We start from the raw sequence: 14,486 nt of genomic DNA, 5'->3' as shown, positions 1-14,486 counted from the left end.
GCCGGAACAGCCGCCGCTGCCCGCCGGACTGCCCCGCCGACAACCGCCGGCCGCCGCGCAGCCCGCCGGGAAGCCGAGGCCCGCCCTCGCCGCCGGGAACTACAAACCCCACAAACCCCCGCGCTGCTGGCGCCTCCGAGAACCCGTAGCTGCCCCACGCACAGCCTGCCGGGAAGCCCCGCTCCCGTCCGCAAAGCACGCCGGGACGTGAAGTCGGCCTAAGCCCCGCGCTCCCGCGGGCCTCCTGCACGTCAACCCCCACCCCGCGCCTCGGTCCCCTCCCCAGGGTGGTCCCCACCCCAGTGTGGTCCCCACGAACCCCACCGCGGCCGGCCAGCCGCCCCCCGCCCCCGCCCGGCTCCTCCCACGGGCCTTTTCCCAGCACCCGTCCCGAGAAGGGGCGCGTTCGCAGGCCCTCAAGGACCCTGTCTGTTCCTTCCCCCAGGCTTGCCCCCGGGAGCCCAGAAGCACAGGACCACTGTCACACAGGGAGGTCGAGGGCCAAGGCATCTGCACCTTTATCCCCACGTGGGCGGCTGGGCCTGAGACACCAACACATCACTCTAGAGAACCCCGAGGAAACAAGGAGCAAGTGCAAGTCCGGGCAACAGGGCCAAGGTCACGCAGAAAGGTCACTGTTATCAAAACGCTCCTGGTCATACACTTCAGCCACCACCTTGCGACCGGCAAACCAGCGCCCATTGAGGGCCTGAATGGCCTTGTGAGTCTCAGAGGCTACGGAGAACTCCACAAAAATCTTGACGATGATCTCCGCATCCTCCTCCTCGCCTTGCTTCTCCTGGTAGATGATGACGCGGTTGACAGCGCCGAACTTGCCACACTCCTCGGTCACCTCCCCCTCCAGGTCATCATCGATGTCCTTGGGGTCCACCATGTTGCGCAGAACCATCACTGTGGACTGTGCAGGGGAGGGGACAGCTGAGCGCTGCAGCAGGCTGGACTACCACCACCCCCAGCTACCCCCCACCGCCACCACCCTGCACAGGCCCCCACCGCCCACCTCCTGCTTGCGCAGCAGCTTCTGCATCACCATGTGGCGGGCGCTGCTGCCCGAGATGCTCATGTGCTCCTGCTCGCTCAGCATCTCCGGCCGCTCCGATTCGGGGAACAGCTCCTCCTCTTCCTTCTCCTTCTTGGGCTCCAGGAGACCCAGCGTTGGAGGGCTGGCCAGGATGGGGTTGACCACTCCCACAGAGGGGATGGTGACCGGAATGGGAGGCCGGGCTGGGGTCACACCTGCAGCAAACCCACCAGGTCCAGCAGTCACGCCCCCCCGCCCCTCAGCCACGGCGAGTAAGGTCCTACCCGTCCAGGGTTATGCCCAGAGGACTAACACGGGAAGGAGGGAAGGCATGACCCATCCAGGCTCACCTGTGATGACTCCTGGGGCCTGGGCAGCCATGACTGCCTGGGGCAAAGCCCCCAGAGGCTGAGCCAGAGTCAGTGCGGGAGAAACCAGTCCAGGCGTGGCCAGGGTACCCAGCACCGCTGCTCCAGCCACTGCTTCCTGCAGCCCGGAAGATGACCACACTCAGTCCCCAGTCTGGCCGCCTCCGCTCAAGACCACACCAAGAGCCAGCCCCCAAAGGACGAGGGAGGGAGGGAAGGAGGGGCTGTCACCCACAAATGAACTATGTGGCTGGGCCATCCCTCACCTGAGCGGTGATCTTGGCTGTGGCGGCAGCTGCAGCCACAGCCGCAGCAGGCGGGAGGCCTCCAGGGCTGGCAGGTGTGAGCAGGGGCATGGGGGGGGTGACAGCCTTGCCCACTCGCAAGTACTGGCCTCCCAGATCAAAGAGGTTCATGGAAGACACGGCATCCTGGGACGACTGGGCCTTCTCATACTCTGCAGGGCAGGAGCAGCAGTGAGGGGGAGCCACGGTGCCGGGGGGAGGCCCACCCTCACTGCCCTCTCTCCAAACTCACCAATGAAACCATAACCCTTGTGCTTGCCAGTCGTAGGGTCCCGGGCAAGCGTGCAAGATTTGATCTTGCCAAAGGCCTCAAAGACGCTCTTGATGTCATCATCTGAAAGGTCCTGGTGCACAGACGCCACATAGATGCGGTTGAAAGCTCGAGCCTCCTCAGCCAGCTGGTCTATGATGGGCTGGGCCTGGCCTATGTTACTGGGTCTGCCCACCTGGGAGAGAGGCAGGGCACAGAGCCCCCAGTCAGCACAGGCCTGGCCACGTCAGACTTTAGTCACCAGACTCTCCAGGCTTCTGGAGAGGCTGCTCGGCGTCGCCTGGCTGACTGAGAACAGAGAACACACGTGCCAGCCCTGAGGCCCACCTCCCTGGCCCTCACCTTGATGTTCCTGCCTCCTAGCATCACCGAGTTCATCTGCTCCAAGGCGAGCTGAGCAGCTTCTGGGACCTCGTACTCCACAAAGGCAAAGCCCTGGGTACAGGAACGAGCTGTGAGGCCAACAGAGCCCAAGGTGGGGAGGGTGGGGCCTGGGGAGGGGCAGACTAAAGCCCACCTTGTGCTTCATGGTGACGGAGTCCCAGGACATGTCAATGCTCTTGATGGGTCCAAAGGGAGCAAAAGCCTGGCGGATGGTGTCCTCCCCAAGCTCATAGTAGATGGACCCCACGTAGACCCGGCACATGATGGCCAGTGCCCGCTGCCGCTGAGCTGCCATCTGGAGCAGGACACAAGGGGAGAGAGAGCCCCCGGCTTGTGAGGGGGTGGCAAGAGGCTGGGCAGCCCACTCCCCTCCTGGCCCACCTACCCAGCTCCGCCGGGGGGAGGGCTCCCCACGCGGCAGCACAGTGCAGGCCCAGCTCCTGCGGTCAGGGTGGCAGGGGTCAACAGCACCCTACCCCCCGGAAGGAAGGTCAGGCCCAAAGGCAGGACACGGACGCACCCCAGCCCACCCAGGTCCTGGGCAGACTGACAGCAAAGCTGACGGGGGCCAGGAGGCAGGGCCACACGCCCTCCCACCATGCCCACCTTCCAGTCTGGGGGCCAGGTACCCCACGCGGGGCTGGAAGATCCTCCCAGGGTCCTGGGCGAGTGCTCCGACAGAAGAGGGAAGGGGAAGCCATCCAGGCTGGAGGGACCCACTAGCGTGGAGGCAAGAGAGGGGGCACAAGACAGGGCAGCTACTGCCCAGAAGAGAGCCCAGGGGAGGAGGTCAGGAGCCCAGATGGGGGGCTCACTGGAGAGAGAACAAAGAGCAGCTGCTCAGGCGGGGGCTGGGCGCTCTGTAAGCCCCTCAGTGTGCCGAGCACCCGACCAAAAAGGGCTGGCTGGAGCTCACGCCGGCAACCCCAAGGCCAGGCCCCCAGGAACATCAGAAGGTGGCAGAGCTGCCAAAAGAGAAGCCCTGGGGCTCCCTGGAGTAGGGAGATAACAGGCCCAGCAGGCCCAGAGCTCTGCTTGGGCAGACACTGCCTCTGCGCTAGGGCCAGTCGGGGCCGAGGGACCTTTCCACGCCCTCAGGGATGGGCTTCCCACCCGGGCCCCTCTGCACGATGTGCGAGGCGGGGTGGGGGTGGGGGTGTCCCACAGCCACACGCAGTGGGCCACCAGGAGGAGCTGAGCCCTGGGGAAGACCACAGACCCAGGAGAGGCAAAGAAGATGGGGCCCTGGCTCTAACTTCTCCATAAACAGGGGCTCCCCTCGCCCTCACAAGGCCCCCATAACCGGAGGCCAGTTTCCCTCTTTAGGTACCACCTGGCCTAGTATATAGACCAGGCCTCCCCCTCCCTCCAGGAGGAGCCTAAAAGTAAGGTCCGCATATCCCCCAAACTAGGAATCCCCCCCCAAATGGGACTGCCCTCCTCAAACTGGGCTCCCAAAAAGTACGCCTCAGGCCCCTGCTGAGACCGAGGACCCCAAAAGTGGAACTATGTCCCCTCTTGCACCAGGCAGCCCGACAGGAAGCCCCATGCCTCTTGGGTCACAACTCCCCAAGAGGGAGCAAGATCTCCTCTTCAGTGTGGGCTTCCCGACAGGTGGGCCGAGAGCCCTCTCCCTGACACCCCCCGCCCCCGACAGACGCTGCCCAGAGAAGACACTGGGTCTGTCTGGCCGCACCTCCTGTGAGAGCAGCACACACCAGGGATGAGCCAGGAAGAGCCATGTTTCCCCTCAGACTTCCCAGAGCAGGGCCTGGCCTCCTCCTCAGCTGGCCTCTGGGAGATGGAGGAGCATCTCCTTCCCAGACTCCTCCACCCATGGCAGCCAAGGCCTCAGGCACTGCCTCTGCCTCCTCCCGGGCCCGCTCTGGGCTCAGCCCAGCCCCTGGCTGCTCCCTGGCTGCACGGCCCCTACCCCCTGCGGACAGCCAGGCCCAGAGGACCACGTCCTTGTCCTTCCCTCTCCTGTTGCTCGGCAATCCCCCGCCCCCCACCCCATCCAACCATCCTCCCTCCAGGGTCTGATGGGGCCGGGAATTAGGACTCTTCTCCCCTCGGGGGCCTGACCCCTTCTCAACCCCGGAGCCCAGGCAGCCTGGAGACCAGCAAAGCTGGCGGCCCAGGCAAGGCACCTTGTGCGTGCGGGCGACACGGATGCAGCTGGGCCTGGCGTGGGCAGCTACCCTCCTGGCCTGCTGCCCTCCGCAGTTACCTGGCCGGTTAGTTTTAAGGCAGGACCTCAGAGCAGATGGAGGCCTCCCCAGGGGCGGTCCCGGCTGGGTGCCCGCCCACACCACTGGCCCCGCCACGCCTGGCGCTCTGCTGCGCTCGTCCCGAGCTGGCGGGCAGGGCCGGCTAGGGGAGCAAGGTCCCCAGCACGTGGGCTGCACTGCCCCCCTCTAGCCCTGACTAAGGACATGAGCCCCGGAAGAAGTGAGCATTTCTATTGACCGATTGCAAAGGTGAGAGAGGATCTCCAAAGCCCATTGTCACTGCTGCCATCTGAAAGACAGTAAAGACAGAGTTCAGTCTGTTGGAGCCGAGCAGTCTCCCGCTCTTGTCACACCTCACGCAGACAGCGGCAAGGCCCGGAGTCCCCGCCCTGCCAGGGAGGTCCGCCTGCCTTCCCAAACTGCCAGCCAACTGGCCAGCCACCGGCACCTGCCCAGGGGGGCCTCAGAGCCCCAGGTGCCCCGCCCCACAGCCTGGCCGGCAGGGCAGAAGGAAGGGAGGGGGAGGAGGGAGGGAAGGGAGGAGGCGGCGGCGGAGGAGGAGGTGGTGGAGGAGGAGGAGGAAGAGGAGGGTGCAGATGGAGCACAGTGAAGAGCCAGGGCGTTTCCTCAGGGCCGGGCAGGGGGCAGGGGGCTCGAGGCCCAGGCACCTGTCAGCCTCGCCCTGGCCTCTTCCCCACAGCCATGGCTGCTTGTGGCCACTGGGCTAGAGCAGGAGGCTGCTGGAGGCGCCCCCAGCCTGTCCTCTCTGTCCTGGACCCCAACTCAGGTGGTCTGGACTCACTGCAGGGGTCGGGGCCTGACCACTGTCATCCGAGGCCAAGGGGATGGGAAGGAACGCCCCTACATGCGGCACCGCCACCTGGGTGCACAGGCAACCTGAGGCAACAATTTCAAGTCCAAGAGAAGGAGCCAACTCAGGGGGCGGGGCACAGCTACAGCGCCAGGGCAGGGAGGGGACCATGGGCACTCAGCAGAGGGGTAAGGCTGGGCCACTCGTGGCCCACGGAGGAGCCTGGGCGCCCCAAGAACGAGTCCTTGAGAAACAGAACCACACCAGCTTGTGGGGATGGCCACAGGCACAGGAGGAAGAGAAGGAAGAGGAGGCGGAGGTGGTGGGGAGGGGCGGCGGAGGCTCCCCGGCCCAGGCGGGGGTGGGGGGCGGCCTCCAGCAGAGCCAGCAGAGCCGGAGCGGCGGGGGCTCACCTGCAGGTTGGTGAGCTGCTGCTGTTGGTGCGCGATGGTCTGCTTCACCAGCACGCTCTTGATGCTCTGCTCCATGGCGTACTTCTTGGCCTGCGGGAGGAGGTGGTGAGGGGCACTGGGGGGCCCGGCCTGCAGGGGGGTGCGCCTTCCTCCGCCCGCCGCCCTCCGAGCCCTGCCCGCGACTCCCCAGGAGGTGCGCTCTCACCTTCTGGAGGGCCTCTTGCTGCTCGGGCGTCAGAGGAGGCAGTCCCAGCTTCGCGGCTGTGCTCTGCCCGTTCTCCATCTTGATGGAGTCCGTCCCCTGCAGGTGGGCAGCAGGAAGTCATTAAGAACAAGCTCGAGAGCTCCCCCACACGGGGCCAGGACCCCACCCCACCCGCCCCCCGCAGAGCCGCATAAGGCCTCCAGGCCTGGCCCATTCCCCAGCGACAGGCAGCTCTGCCCTTCTACGATCTCCCCGTGCCTGTCCCTGTGCCTGTCTCCCCCAAGACCCATGCCACTGAGATAGGCAGGTACCTTGGGGGCCTCGGGACAAGGCCTTGGGACAAGCCAGAGCAGCGGCAGGGCCCTGGCCACAGGCCTCCTCAGGAGTCATGAAGACGGGCAGCAAGCGGAGGGCCCAGTTTTCGTCGCAAAACCGAGCGCAGAGCTTCAGCCCCGAGCCATGCGAGAGAGCTGGCCCCAGCCATCCTTTACAAGGCAAAGGGGTCATGGTCCCCTGGATGTGCAGGGACTCCTCATTCCTGGACCACGTGGCATCCCCGCCCCCCACACCTTCCCTTAGCCCCAGCTAGGCTCGCGGACTGCTTGGGCAGAGTTCTAGGGACCACTCAAGGAGCAAGTAAGGGAAAGGGTCTCCCTCCCAGCACACCTCCATGCAGCGCCCCATTCCCCCCCGCAATGTTGAGAACCTGGAGCTGCTCTCCCCGGCCACAACAGCCATCTCCACCAAACTCCTCCCTGGGCTGTGCTTAGCCCCTGGGAAGAGAAGCCAGGAGCAGACCAGCCACGGAGGGAAGTGGGGCTGTCAGCACCCCCAGCCAGGCGAGCATGGACACCAGGAGATATTCTGGGGGAGGGGGTACAGCAGGCACAGCCCGCCGCAGCCAGACCCAATGCAACCAGGATTAAGTTTACATTCCTTCTGCCAAAATCCGTCTCTAAGCTGTCCGCAGGGGAGAGAACAGAGCCGTGCAAGGAAAAAGCAAAGCCCAGCTACTGAGCCAGAGTGTGTGCACCCGGGGTCTGGTCACACCAGCCTGCCCACCAGCTCAGGACAGACCCCCGCCAGCCCCTCCAGAGGGGGTGCTCTGCTGCGAACAGCACACAGCCTGAGGAGGGACAGCGGAGAAGGCAGATCCCCAGCGCACACATGAGGAGCAAGGACAGAGTTTCAAAGGAGGCAGGAAGGGGCCAGCTGACCCAAACCCCAAGAACCACCATCCTGACCAGCCCAAGTATTGGGTTTCCAGCACAGGGTCAAAGGGCGGGAGGGGCCTGGAGGCCCCCAGTCTGGCCCCTAAAGCCTGTCCTCTCTGCCCTCCCAGCTGGCCCCAAGCCCGCTTCTTCTTAGTGGGACAGAGGCCCTGAGAGCCAGGGGCTGTGACTCTGGAGCAGGCTGTCACCATGGTAATCAATGCCAACCCCCTTCCAGCCCCTTAGAAACTTTTCAATCTCTTCTTTGTCTTGATAAACAAAAGGCCCTTCTCCCATCAACCAGGACAGGGGAGGACTGGCTAGAGGGACGTCCTGGCCCTTTTGCCCATCTGCTTCAGCCCCCCTAATTTCTCAGGATCCAGGCAGCATACCCTGGCCAGCCCTCCCCTCAGTGTGCCGGAGGGGGTGGCCCACAAGAGGGCCCAGCTCCAACAGGCCCCCAGGCCACCTCGCTGAGCCCCCACTACAATCCACTGGAGGCAGGCGCTGCCATGGAGAAGCACAAAGAACCTTATTACCCAGCAACAAGGCCTGGCTCCACCTCCTATAGGACAGGCTCCCAAGGGCAGAACAACCCCAGTGGGACCAGATCTGCCCACGCCCACTCTGAAGCCTGGCCCAAGCCCGACACAGACCTCGTGCGTTCACTTGCACGGTATTCTGCTTTGTTGTTTTATTCAAATTCAGATTTGAAATGGAAATCTGTGTTTCTGGTTGTTACTATCCGTTACAACCTGCAACAGCACGGCTGCCCTCTGGAACGGCATGATGGCTAGCAACTGCCACCGGCTCTGGCTAAGCCCCCACCTGACCATCGTCACCACCTGCCCCAAGTCTGAAGGCACAGGAGGCTGCGAGCCACCACAGAAGCAGGGTGGATGCTATGGGGAGAGGCTGCAGCCAGGCAGGAGGCTGGGCGGTGAGGGAGGAGACAGGCACCTCTACCCAGATGGCAGAGAAGAATCCCTAGGGCTCCTCCCACCCCACCCCCATCTCTCTGGGCCCAGGGACACGCAGGCAGGCGGGCGGGCGGGCGGGCGGGCGGGCAGGCGGGCCTGAGGGCAAGGATGCTGAGGTCAGTACCTGTGGAGGTTTCCATTTGTCTCCCGCTGCCACCACTGCCGCCGCCGCCGGCTCGGACCCCCCTCCTTGCTGGCCATTGACCTGCTGCAGGCAGGAAGGAGATGCTGTAATGGACAGTCATAAGACCACCCGCCCCGGCCCTCTCTCCCCTTCCCTAGCTAAAGGCTAAGTGCCCATGGATGAGAAAGAGAATCCAGCTGGCGCACAGGAAGAGCCCAGCTCTGGCTTGGCTCCTGAACGCCCCACAGTAGCCCACTCACCCCACTCATTCTGCCAGGACACCTGCAGCTGCCCAGGGCCTGGCACAAAGCTAGCCAGGCCTGGCAGAATCGAGAGTAGCCCGGAGTTGGCAGGGAGTCATCAGGAAAGGACAGGACAGAGAATAAGAGAGCTCCTGCACCACATCAAGGAAAGGCAACCTCCCTGCACCTGAAGCTGCCCCCGGCCACAGAGCTGAGGGCCTAAAAGATCAGTTCCTCTCTGGCCAGCAGGCTGGGACAGGCCAGATGGGACGACAAGGCACACAGCTGGCCATCTCCCCCCCCCCCCCAGGCAGACAGGGGCACCTCTCTAGCAGCAGCACGCCCCCTCCCCCGCTCAGCATCGGTCCCAAGGCCTTCCACAGACTCTGGTCCAGCCCACACCCCAAGCCCCTCGTGAAGACCCTTCTGAGGAGGGCTGCGCTCTGCATGACAGGGCCAGGCAGGGGCTCTGTGTGCACAAGCCCCCCTCCCGCAGCGGACCAACTGTCCAGGGCTGGCAGCTGAGAGCCTGGCCACATCCCACACCCAGAGGGGCCGTGGAGGCACGGCCATGCAGCACCGGCCTAACGGAAGGAAGAGCTCCCAGCTCAACTCAGCAGAATGGCAGGAGCAAAGACAGGCCAAGGGCGGGAGGTGGGCCACGTCACGGGGAAGGGAGACTTGGTACAGGGCCCTGAGACCTACTCCACCTTCTCAGAGGCTGCGCGGCCGGAACTAAGAGCAGACACACGTACCCGCTCCCATCTTCTGAGACCTACAGCTCTCTAGGAACACAGGGACAGCCATGCCCACCCCCACAGCCCCGTACACAAAGTCAGAGGCAGACTTGGCCAGAGCGTGTCTGAGGCTTTGGGACCCGCAGCAGACAGCCACGCAAGCCTGCGTGTGCTAGAGCCATGGACAGCGGCACAGACGCCGCGGCGGACGCCCAAGCAGAGCCTCGGCTGAAGCTGCTCTGAGCTCAGCTGCGTCGGAGAGAGCCGAGGACCGGGCCCTTCTAACGTGGGTCCCCCCCAAGTGGGCATACGGCAGCTGGGGACAGGACCAGTGTCCAGCTTGCCTCGAGTCCTCTGGCACCCCAGGAGCACATGTGGAGAGGAGGCTGCCCTGTCAAGGCCCACAGCAAGGCCCACTTCAGTCTGGGGGAGCAATCCCGTCTCTTGACCCACGAACACAGCCAAGCTGAGGGTGCACTCCTCAACAGCTTCCTGCTCTCCCACATGAACGACCAGCCGGCACAGGAAGCGGGGCGCTGCTGAGGCAGGCCACAGCTCAGGGGAGGCTTCTAAGGAAACATCAGTCCAGGAGCAGGTGCTACACAGGACATCCCATTGCCTCCAAACAAACCAAGTCCCTCGTCCCACAGAGCCTCAGCTTCCGTTCTCAGTACACACTGGGAGAGCCGCAGAAAACTGGCATTTATTATCACAGCTGGTCACACGCGGTCACCCTCCGGCAATGAAAACAGGAGGCTCTGTGCCCACAAGGCTCCCCAGCACCAGGCAGCAGTCCGTGCCTGGAGGGTGAGAAGTCCCCTCTGGGAGGCAGCACAGCCGCTTGAGTCTGGGCCCCAGACTCCAGCCCTGCCACTGCTCACCAGACCAAAGAGGGTTATTTCCATCAGAAAACCAGAAAAGTTCAGTAATTCCTTAACACTCGCAGGTTTCTGGCTCCTCAGGCCTTGTGCCCGGGGGCTGGCACGAAGAGTCACTCCCTGCGCCGCAGGCCGTCCGTCTCCGGGACCAGCAGCACGGGACGCCCGGAGTCCGATCCACAGAGCGGAGCCGCTGCAGGGCGCTCCCCATCCGCTCAGTCCTCTGCCCGGGGGGCCCTGCTCGCTACCAGACGGCCAGGCTCTGTGCTGGGCACTTTGCATGCAGCAAAAACAAGACGAGACAGATGCCAAGAGGTACCCACGAGAGAGGACTTCCGTGGGTCGTGAGCAGGAACATCAAGCACAAGATGCAAAGAAAGGGACTGAGGAGGCACTTGGGGCCCAGGCAGCCGCGGAGGCCGAGAGACAGTGTGCACGCCAGGGTGTTCAGGAGGAGGAGAGAGAGACAGTGCCCACAGGGAAGGCAGAGGGTCTGAGGCCCCTGCCAGATGGAACCCAAGGGTAATGGCCCCAAGCAGGAGTGAGCGCAGCTGTCACAGGTAGGGAAGAATGGACTGGTAAGTCAGAGACACACTGTGTGTCCCCAGAAGACTATGTCCCTGATAGGAAGGGGCTGTGGCCTGTTTCTGCAGCCACCGGGTGGAAGGCACGAGCGACAAGAGCACTTCTGCATGCTCCTGTGTCCTTCCCCAGCAGATCACGAACAACCCAGTTCAGTGCCACTCTACCCTCCCAGAAGAGCCCAAACCCGTCTAAGGGCAGAAACCGGCGTTGTTCAGCAGCCCCGGACCCCAAGACTCAACAGGTTCTCACCACACCCAACTAAGGCGACAAGAAGACAGACGGTCTGGAAATCTGCCCGCTGAACAGGTAAGAAGAGGAGCCTATCATGCCACAGCCAGGAACCCACGCCCGGAATCTGATATGCGCTGGATTCCGGATCTTTACAGCCTCCCACGCCCACGGACACGTGCACGGGTTAACCTCTGGAGAGAACTCACGGGCAACACAGCCCTACTGCAAACCTCAGCTTACAGGGTTCAGACTCTGTGCCCACGCCCACCTCTACCGGGATGCCCGTCGGGCACTGTGCCACAGCGGAGCAGAGACCGCTCTCCCCTCGTCTGCAGCCGTGCAGCTGCTGCCAGTCAGAGCCTCCGGAAGCCACCGAGGCTGAGCGCGCTCAGGGGACACCCGCCACCCACCCTCGGTGGCTCCTCTTCCTCCTCCACATTCCACACCTTCCCAGGAGCGTGGGGCCCTGTCTTCAAGCCGCCTCCTCCTTCCCCGGCCGAGTCTGGCCGCTACGTGGGACACCGCCGAGTCCTCCACCCCATCTCTTCTCTAACTTCCCTCTCGCCCAAGTCACGTGCTCCTGGGCTTCAACGGGAAGACGTGGCAGAAAGAGGACGGTCGGGTCTGCGAATCCCACCCTGGGCTCCCCTAACCGGGGGCCTCTCTTCCCTGGGGGTCCGATCTCCACCGGGGACACGGGTCCAGCCTCCCTCCCTGTGTGCAAGCCCCCAGCTCAGGGCCTGGCCAAGGCCTAGCTCTAGCCTAAGAAGACTCCCTGACCCCAAACGTCTTCCCTATCCTTCCAACCTGCAGCCACCTGCCAACGCTGCCTTCACAGGCCCCATCATGTCCCTCTGGGTACAGGTCGGTGGCAGGTAACGGGGATGAAGTGACGCCGTGAAGGGTCCAGGAGGACACTCATTTGAGAGGAGAAGGGACACGAAAGGGTCAAGGGAGACGTCACCGTGGAAGCGCGGCACCAGGGCTCTCCGTCTAAGCGACTCACTCGATGTCACTAAGAAGCAGGTGAGCACTGAGCGGAGCAGGGAGGGGCCCCCCGTGGGTGCGCACAGCACCCCGAGCACAGGTCCCTCGGGCTCGCAGTCCGTGGTCTCCGTGTCCGCCAGACCCGCCAACAGGGCAGGGGTTGCCTGCGGCTCCCCACGGTGGCCCGACACCCGTGCCCGCCCGAGAGAGTAACGGCTCGAGGAACGTGTGCTCAGCACGTTCCCCCCTCCTCGGTCCGGGCGGAGCCCCTGCTAGCCGGCCAGCCCTCCCCGCAGAGCATCCGCGGGCCCCGCTTCCTGCCGACAGGCCCCGCACGCCCGGCGGCCCCTGCGCTCGGCCGGGAGGAGACGCCATCCCTCCCAGGAGCCCCGCCGTCCTGTCCGGGCCACGGGCGCCCGAGCTGGCAGAACGCTGCGCCGGCCGCCTGGCGCCGCCCCGAGGCCGCTCGCCCCGGCCAGACCCGCGGCTCCCGGAGGGGGCCGCGCCCCGCGCGCCGCACGGCCCCCCGCCGCCGGCCGCCGGAAGCCGCAGCCCGCGAGCCGGAAGCTGAGGCCGCGGGCCGGCCCCCGCCTCACGCCCGCCCCGCCCCCGCCCCGCGCGACCAAGAGCCGCGAAGGCCCGGGACCGACGGCCGCGTCTCCGAGGGGCCTTCGACGCCCTGGCCGGGCCAACGACTGCCCGCCGCCAGCCGAGCGGCGGCCCGCGGTAACGGGCGGCTCACTTACGAGAGCTATGGTCGCCGTCGCCATCTTGCGTCCGTCGCGGCCGCCGCGCGCGCCACACGCTCCTGCTTCTTCTGCGGTCTCGCGCGATCTGGGCGCCGGCGAAAGAGCCCGAAGGAGATCGGAAGTCTCGCGATAAAAGGCTCTTTCGCCTTCGGAGGGGGAGGGGCTGGGGGAGGAATCAGCTTCCGGTGTGAGGGAGGCCTGTTAAGACCCCGTAACAGAGCGGACGAAACGGGGCGGGCCGGGGGCGGGGCCGGGGCGGGCCGGGGGCGGGGCCGGGGCGGCTCTGGGCCGGGCGGGGGCCGCGGCGCGCGCAGCCGTCCCCGGCGCGGTGCGTGGGCGCGGTGCGTGGGCGCGCTCCTCCCGGGCTTCCCCGCCGCCGGCGGAGGCCGGTCCCGCCTCGGTTCGTCTCAGCGGGCCCCTCGCGGCCCCTCCTGCCCCTCCGCCTGCCGCGTTTCCTGGCGTCCTTCGCAGAAGAGCTTCGGTGCGGCGCGGGCGTCCCGCGTCCCCGGCCGCGCGCAGGAGGCAGGCGGAGCGAGTGCGGACCCCGCCGGCCGCAGAGAGCGCGTGGAGAGCGCGGCAGAGTCGCCGTGTGCCCGCTGCTTCGCGTCGTGCCCGCCGGAGTCGGGACGCGCCGCCTGCGCTCGGCGGGGCCGCGTCCGAGAGACGCGCTCGGGCCCCGCTTCAGCGTCCCCCGAGGCCCCGCCGTGTTTCCGGGCGCCGGGCCCCCGCCGTGGCGTGGGGCTGCGCGGAGGCGGCCGCAGGTCACCCCCGGCCCCAGGGCCCTGCTCGAGGAGGCCACATCCGCGGCCTCAGGCGGTGAGATGTTCCGTCCAGAGGCGGCGAAGGGTCTTCCCCGTGAGGCGGGTCGCTTCCCCGCCCCGGGAGGGTGCGACGTGAGCTGCGGACGCCGCTGGAGAACGCGGCGGACCACCTTCTTCGCGTCCGTCCCTTCCGAAAAGAGAGCAGGAGAGCCGCATAAAGGCAGAATCCCAGGAGCACAGAAGTGGGGTGTCGCGCCGCCGGAGGAAGGCGGGCAACCTCTAGCCCGCTGGACGTGTGGGTGGAACTGGAGAGCGAGGAGGGGACTCCACTCGGCTCTCCCCGCCGGCGGTGGGGGCTGCCCAAGCGGGGTCCCGTTCCCAAAGCGAGGGACTTAACGAGGTTCCTGCCCTGTCCCCACCTCCACCCTAGCCCCAAGCCGAGCCCCCGCGTGCGCCGCCCGTGAGCCTCACAGCTGCTCTTTGCAGCAGCTCCTGGCTCAGAAGACGGGCAGCTGGAGGGTTGGCGGGTGCTCAGCAGAGTGGCCTGGCTGGACCCCTGGCCTCAAAGCTCACCAGGCAATAAGCCCCACCAGGAAGACGTCACTCTTAAAAGCAGCTGAGCAGCCCCGCATCACCAGAGACCTAAGGAGGAGGAAGGAAACAAAAACGGAAAAGGAAAAGGGACTCAGAAGGAGCAGAGGCAATAAAGCAAGAAGAAAACCTGAAACCATATCCTCAGAGATAGCACAGAGGATGTCGCGTCCAAAGTCACAACAATCAATATACTGCACACCCAAAACTAATAAAACACTGTATGTTAACTCACTGGAAGTAAAATAAAACATAAAAAACCAAAATCAAGAACAAGAAGGTATAAAGAGGGCCGCCTGGGGGGCTCAGTGGGTTAAAGCCGCTGCCTTCAGCTCAGGTCATGATCTCAGGGTCCTGCGATGGAGCCCCACTTTGGGCTC

At 65.2% G+C, this 14,486-nt stretch overlaps 1 protein-coding gene across 7 annotated transcripts; it reads right to left on the bottom strand.

Annotated features, from left to right (window-relative positions):
* Positions 1-494: 494 nt before the first annotated feature.
* Positions 495-12,857, bottom strand: PUF60 (poly(U) binding splicing factor 60). 7 transcript variants are annotated; one of them, XM_044244810.1, is made up of 12 exons: positions 12,752-12,857; positions 8,346-8,429; positions 6,031-6,126; positions 5,826-5,915; positions 4,840-4,890; positions 2,504-2,665; positions 2,329-2,421; positions 1,948-2,161; positions 1,677-1,867; positions 1,393-1,528; positions 1,022-1,257; positions 495-919 (listed from the first exon to the last, which is right to left on the bottom strand). In XM_044244810.1, the coding sequence occupies exons 1-12, from the start codon at positions 12,773-12,775 to the stop codon at positions 620-622; spliced, it is 1,677 nt and encodes a 558-aa protein (XP_044100745.1). In that variant the 5' UTR covers positions 12,776-12,857; the 3' UTR covers positions 495-619. The 7 variants fall into 7 exon arrangements, with proteins under 7 accessions (XP_044100745.1, XP_044100739.1, XP_044100743.1 ...); XM_044244804.1 differs by having other exon boundaries at positions 8,346-8,426; positions 12,752-12,843; XM_044244808.1 differs by lacking the exon at positions 12,752-12,857 and adding an exon at positions 12,025-12,187.
* Positions 12,858-14,486: the final 1,629 nt, after the last annotated feature.

Source organism: Neovison vison, chromosome 4, assembly GCF_020171115.1.
Source record: "Neovison vison isolate M4711 chromosome 4, ASM_NN_V1, whole genome shotgun sequence".
NCBI classification, from domain to species: Eukaryota; Metazoa; Chordata; class Mammalia; order Carnivora; family Mustelidae; genus Neogale; species Neogale vison.
Note: the sequence above shows the minus strand (reverse complement) of the source record. Positions and strands in the feature narration are given on the sequence as shown.

Bases quoted from the DNA above. Each gene is read 5' to 3' on its own strand.
- PUF60 (XM_044244810.1), bottom strand. From the start codon at position 12,775: ATGGCGACGGCGACCATAGCTCTC. The intron at 2,666-4,839 runs GTCAATAGAAAT...GTCCTGCTCCAG, and splicing joins CTCTCTCACCTTTGCAATCG to ATGGCAGCTCAGCGGCAGCG. The intron at 1,529-1,676 runs GTGAGGGATGGC...TCCGGGCTGCAG, and splicing joins CAGCCAAGATCACCGCTCAG to GAAGCAGTGGCTGGAGCAGC.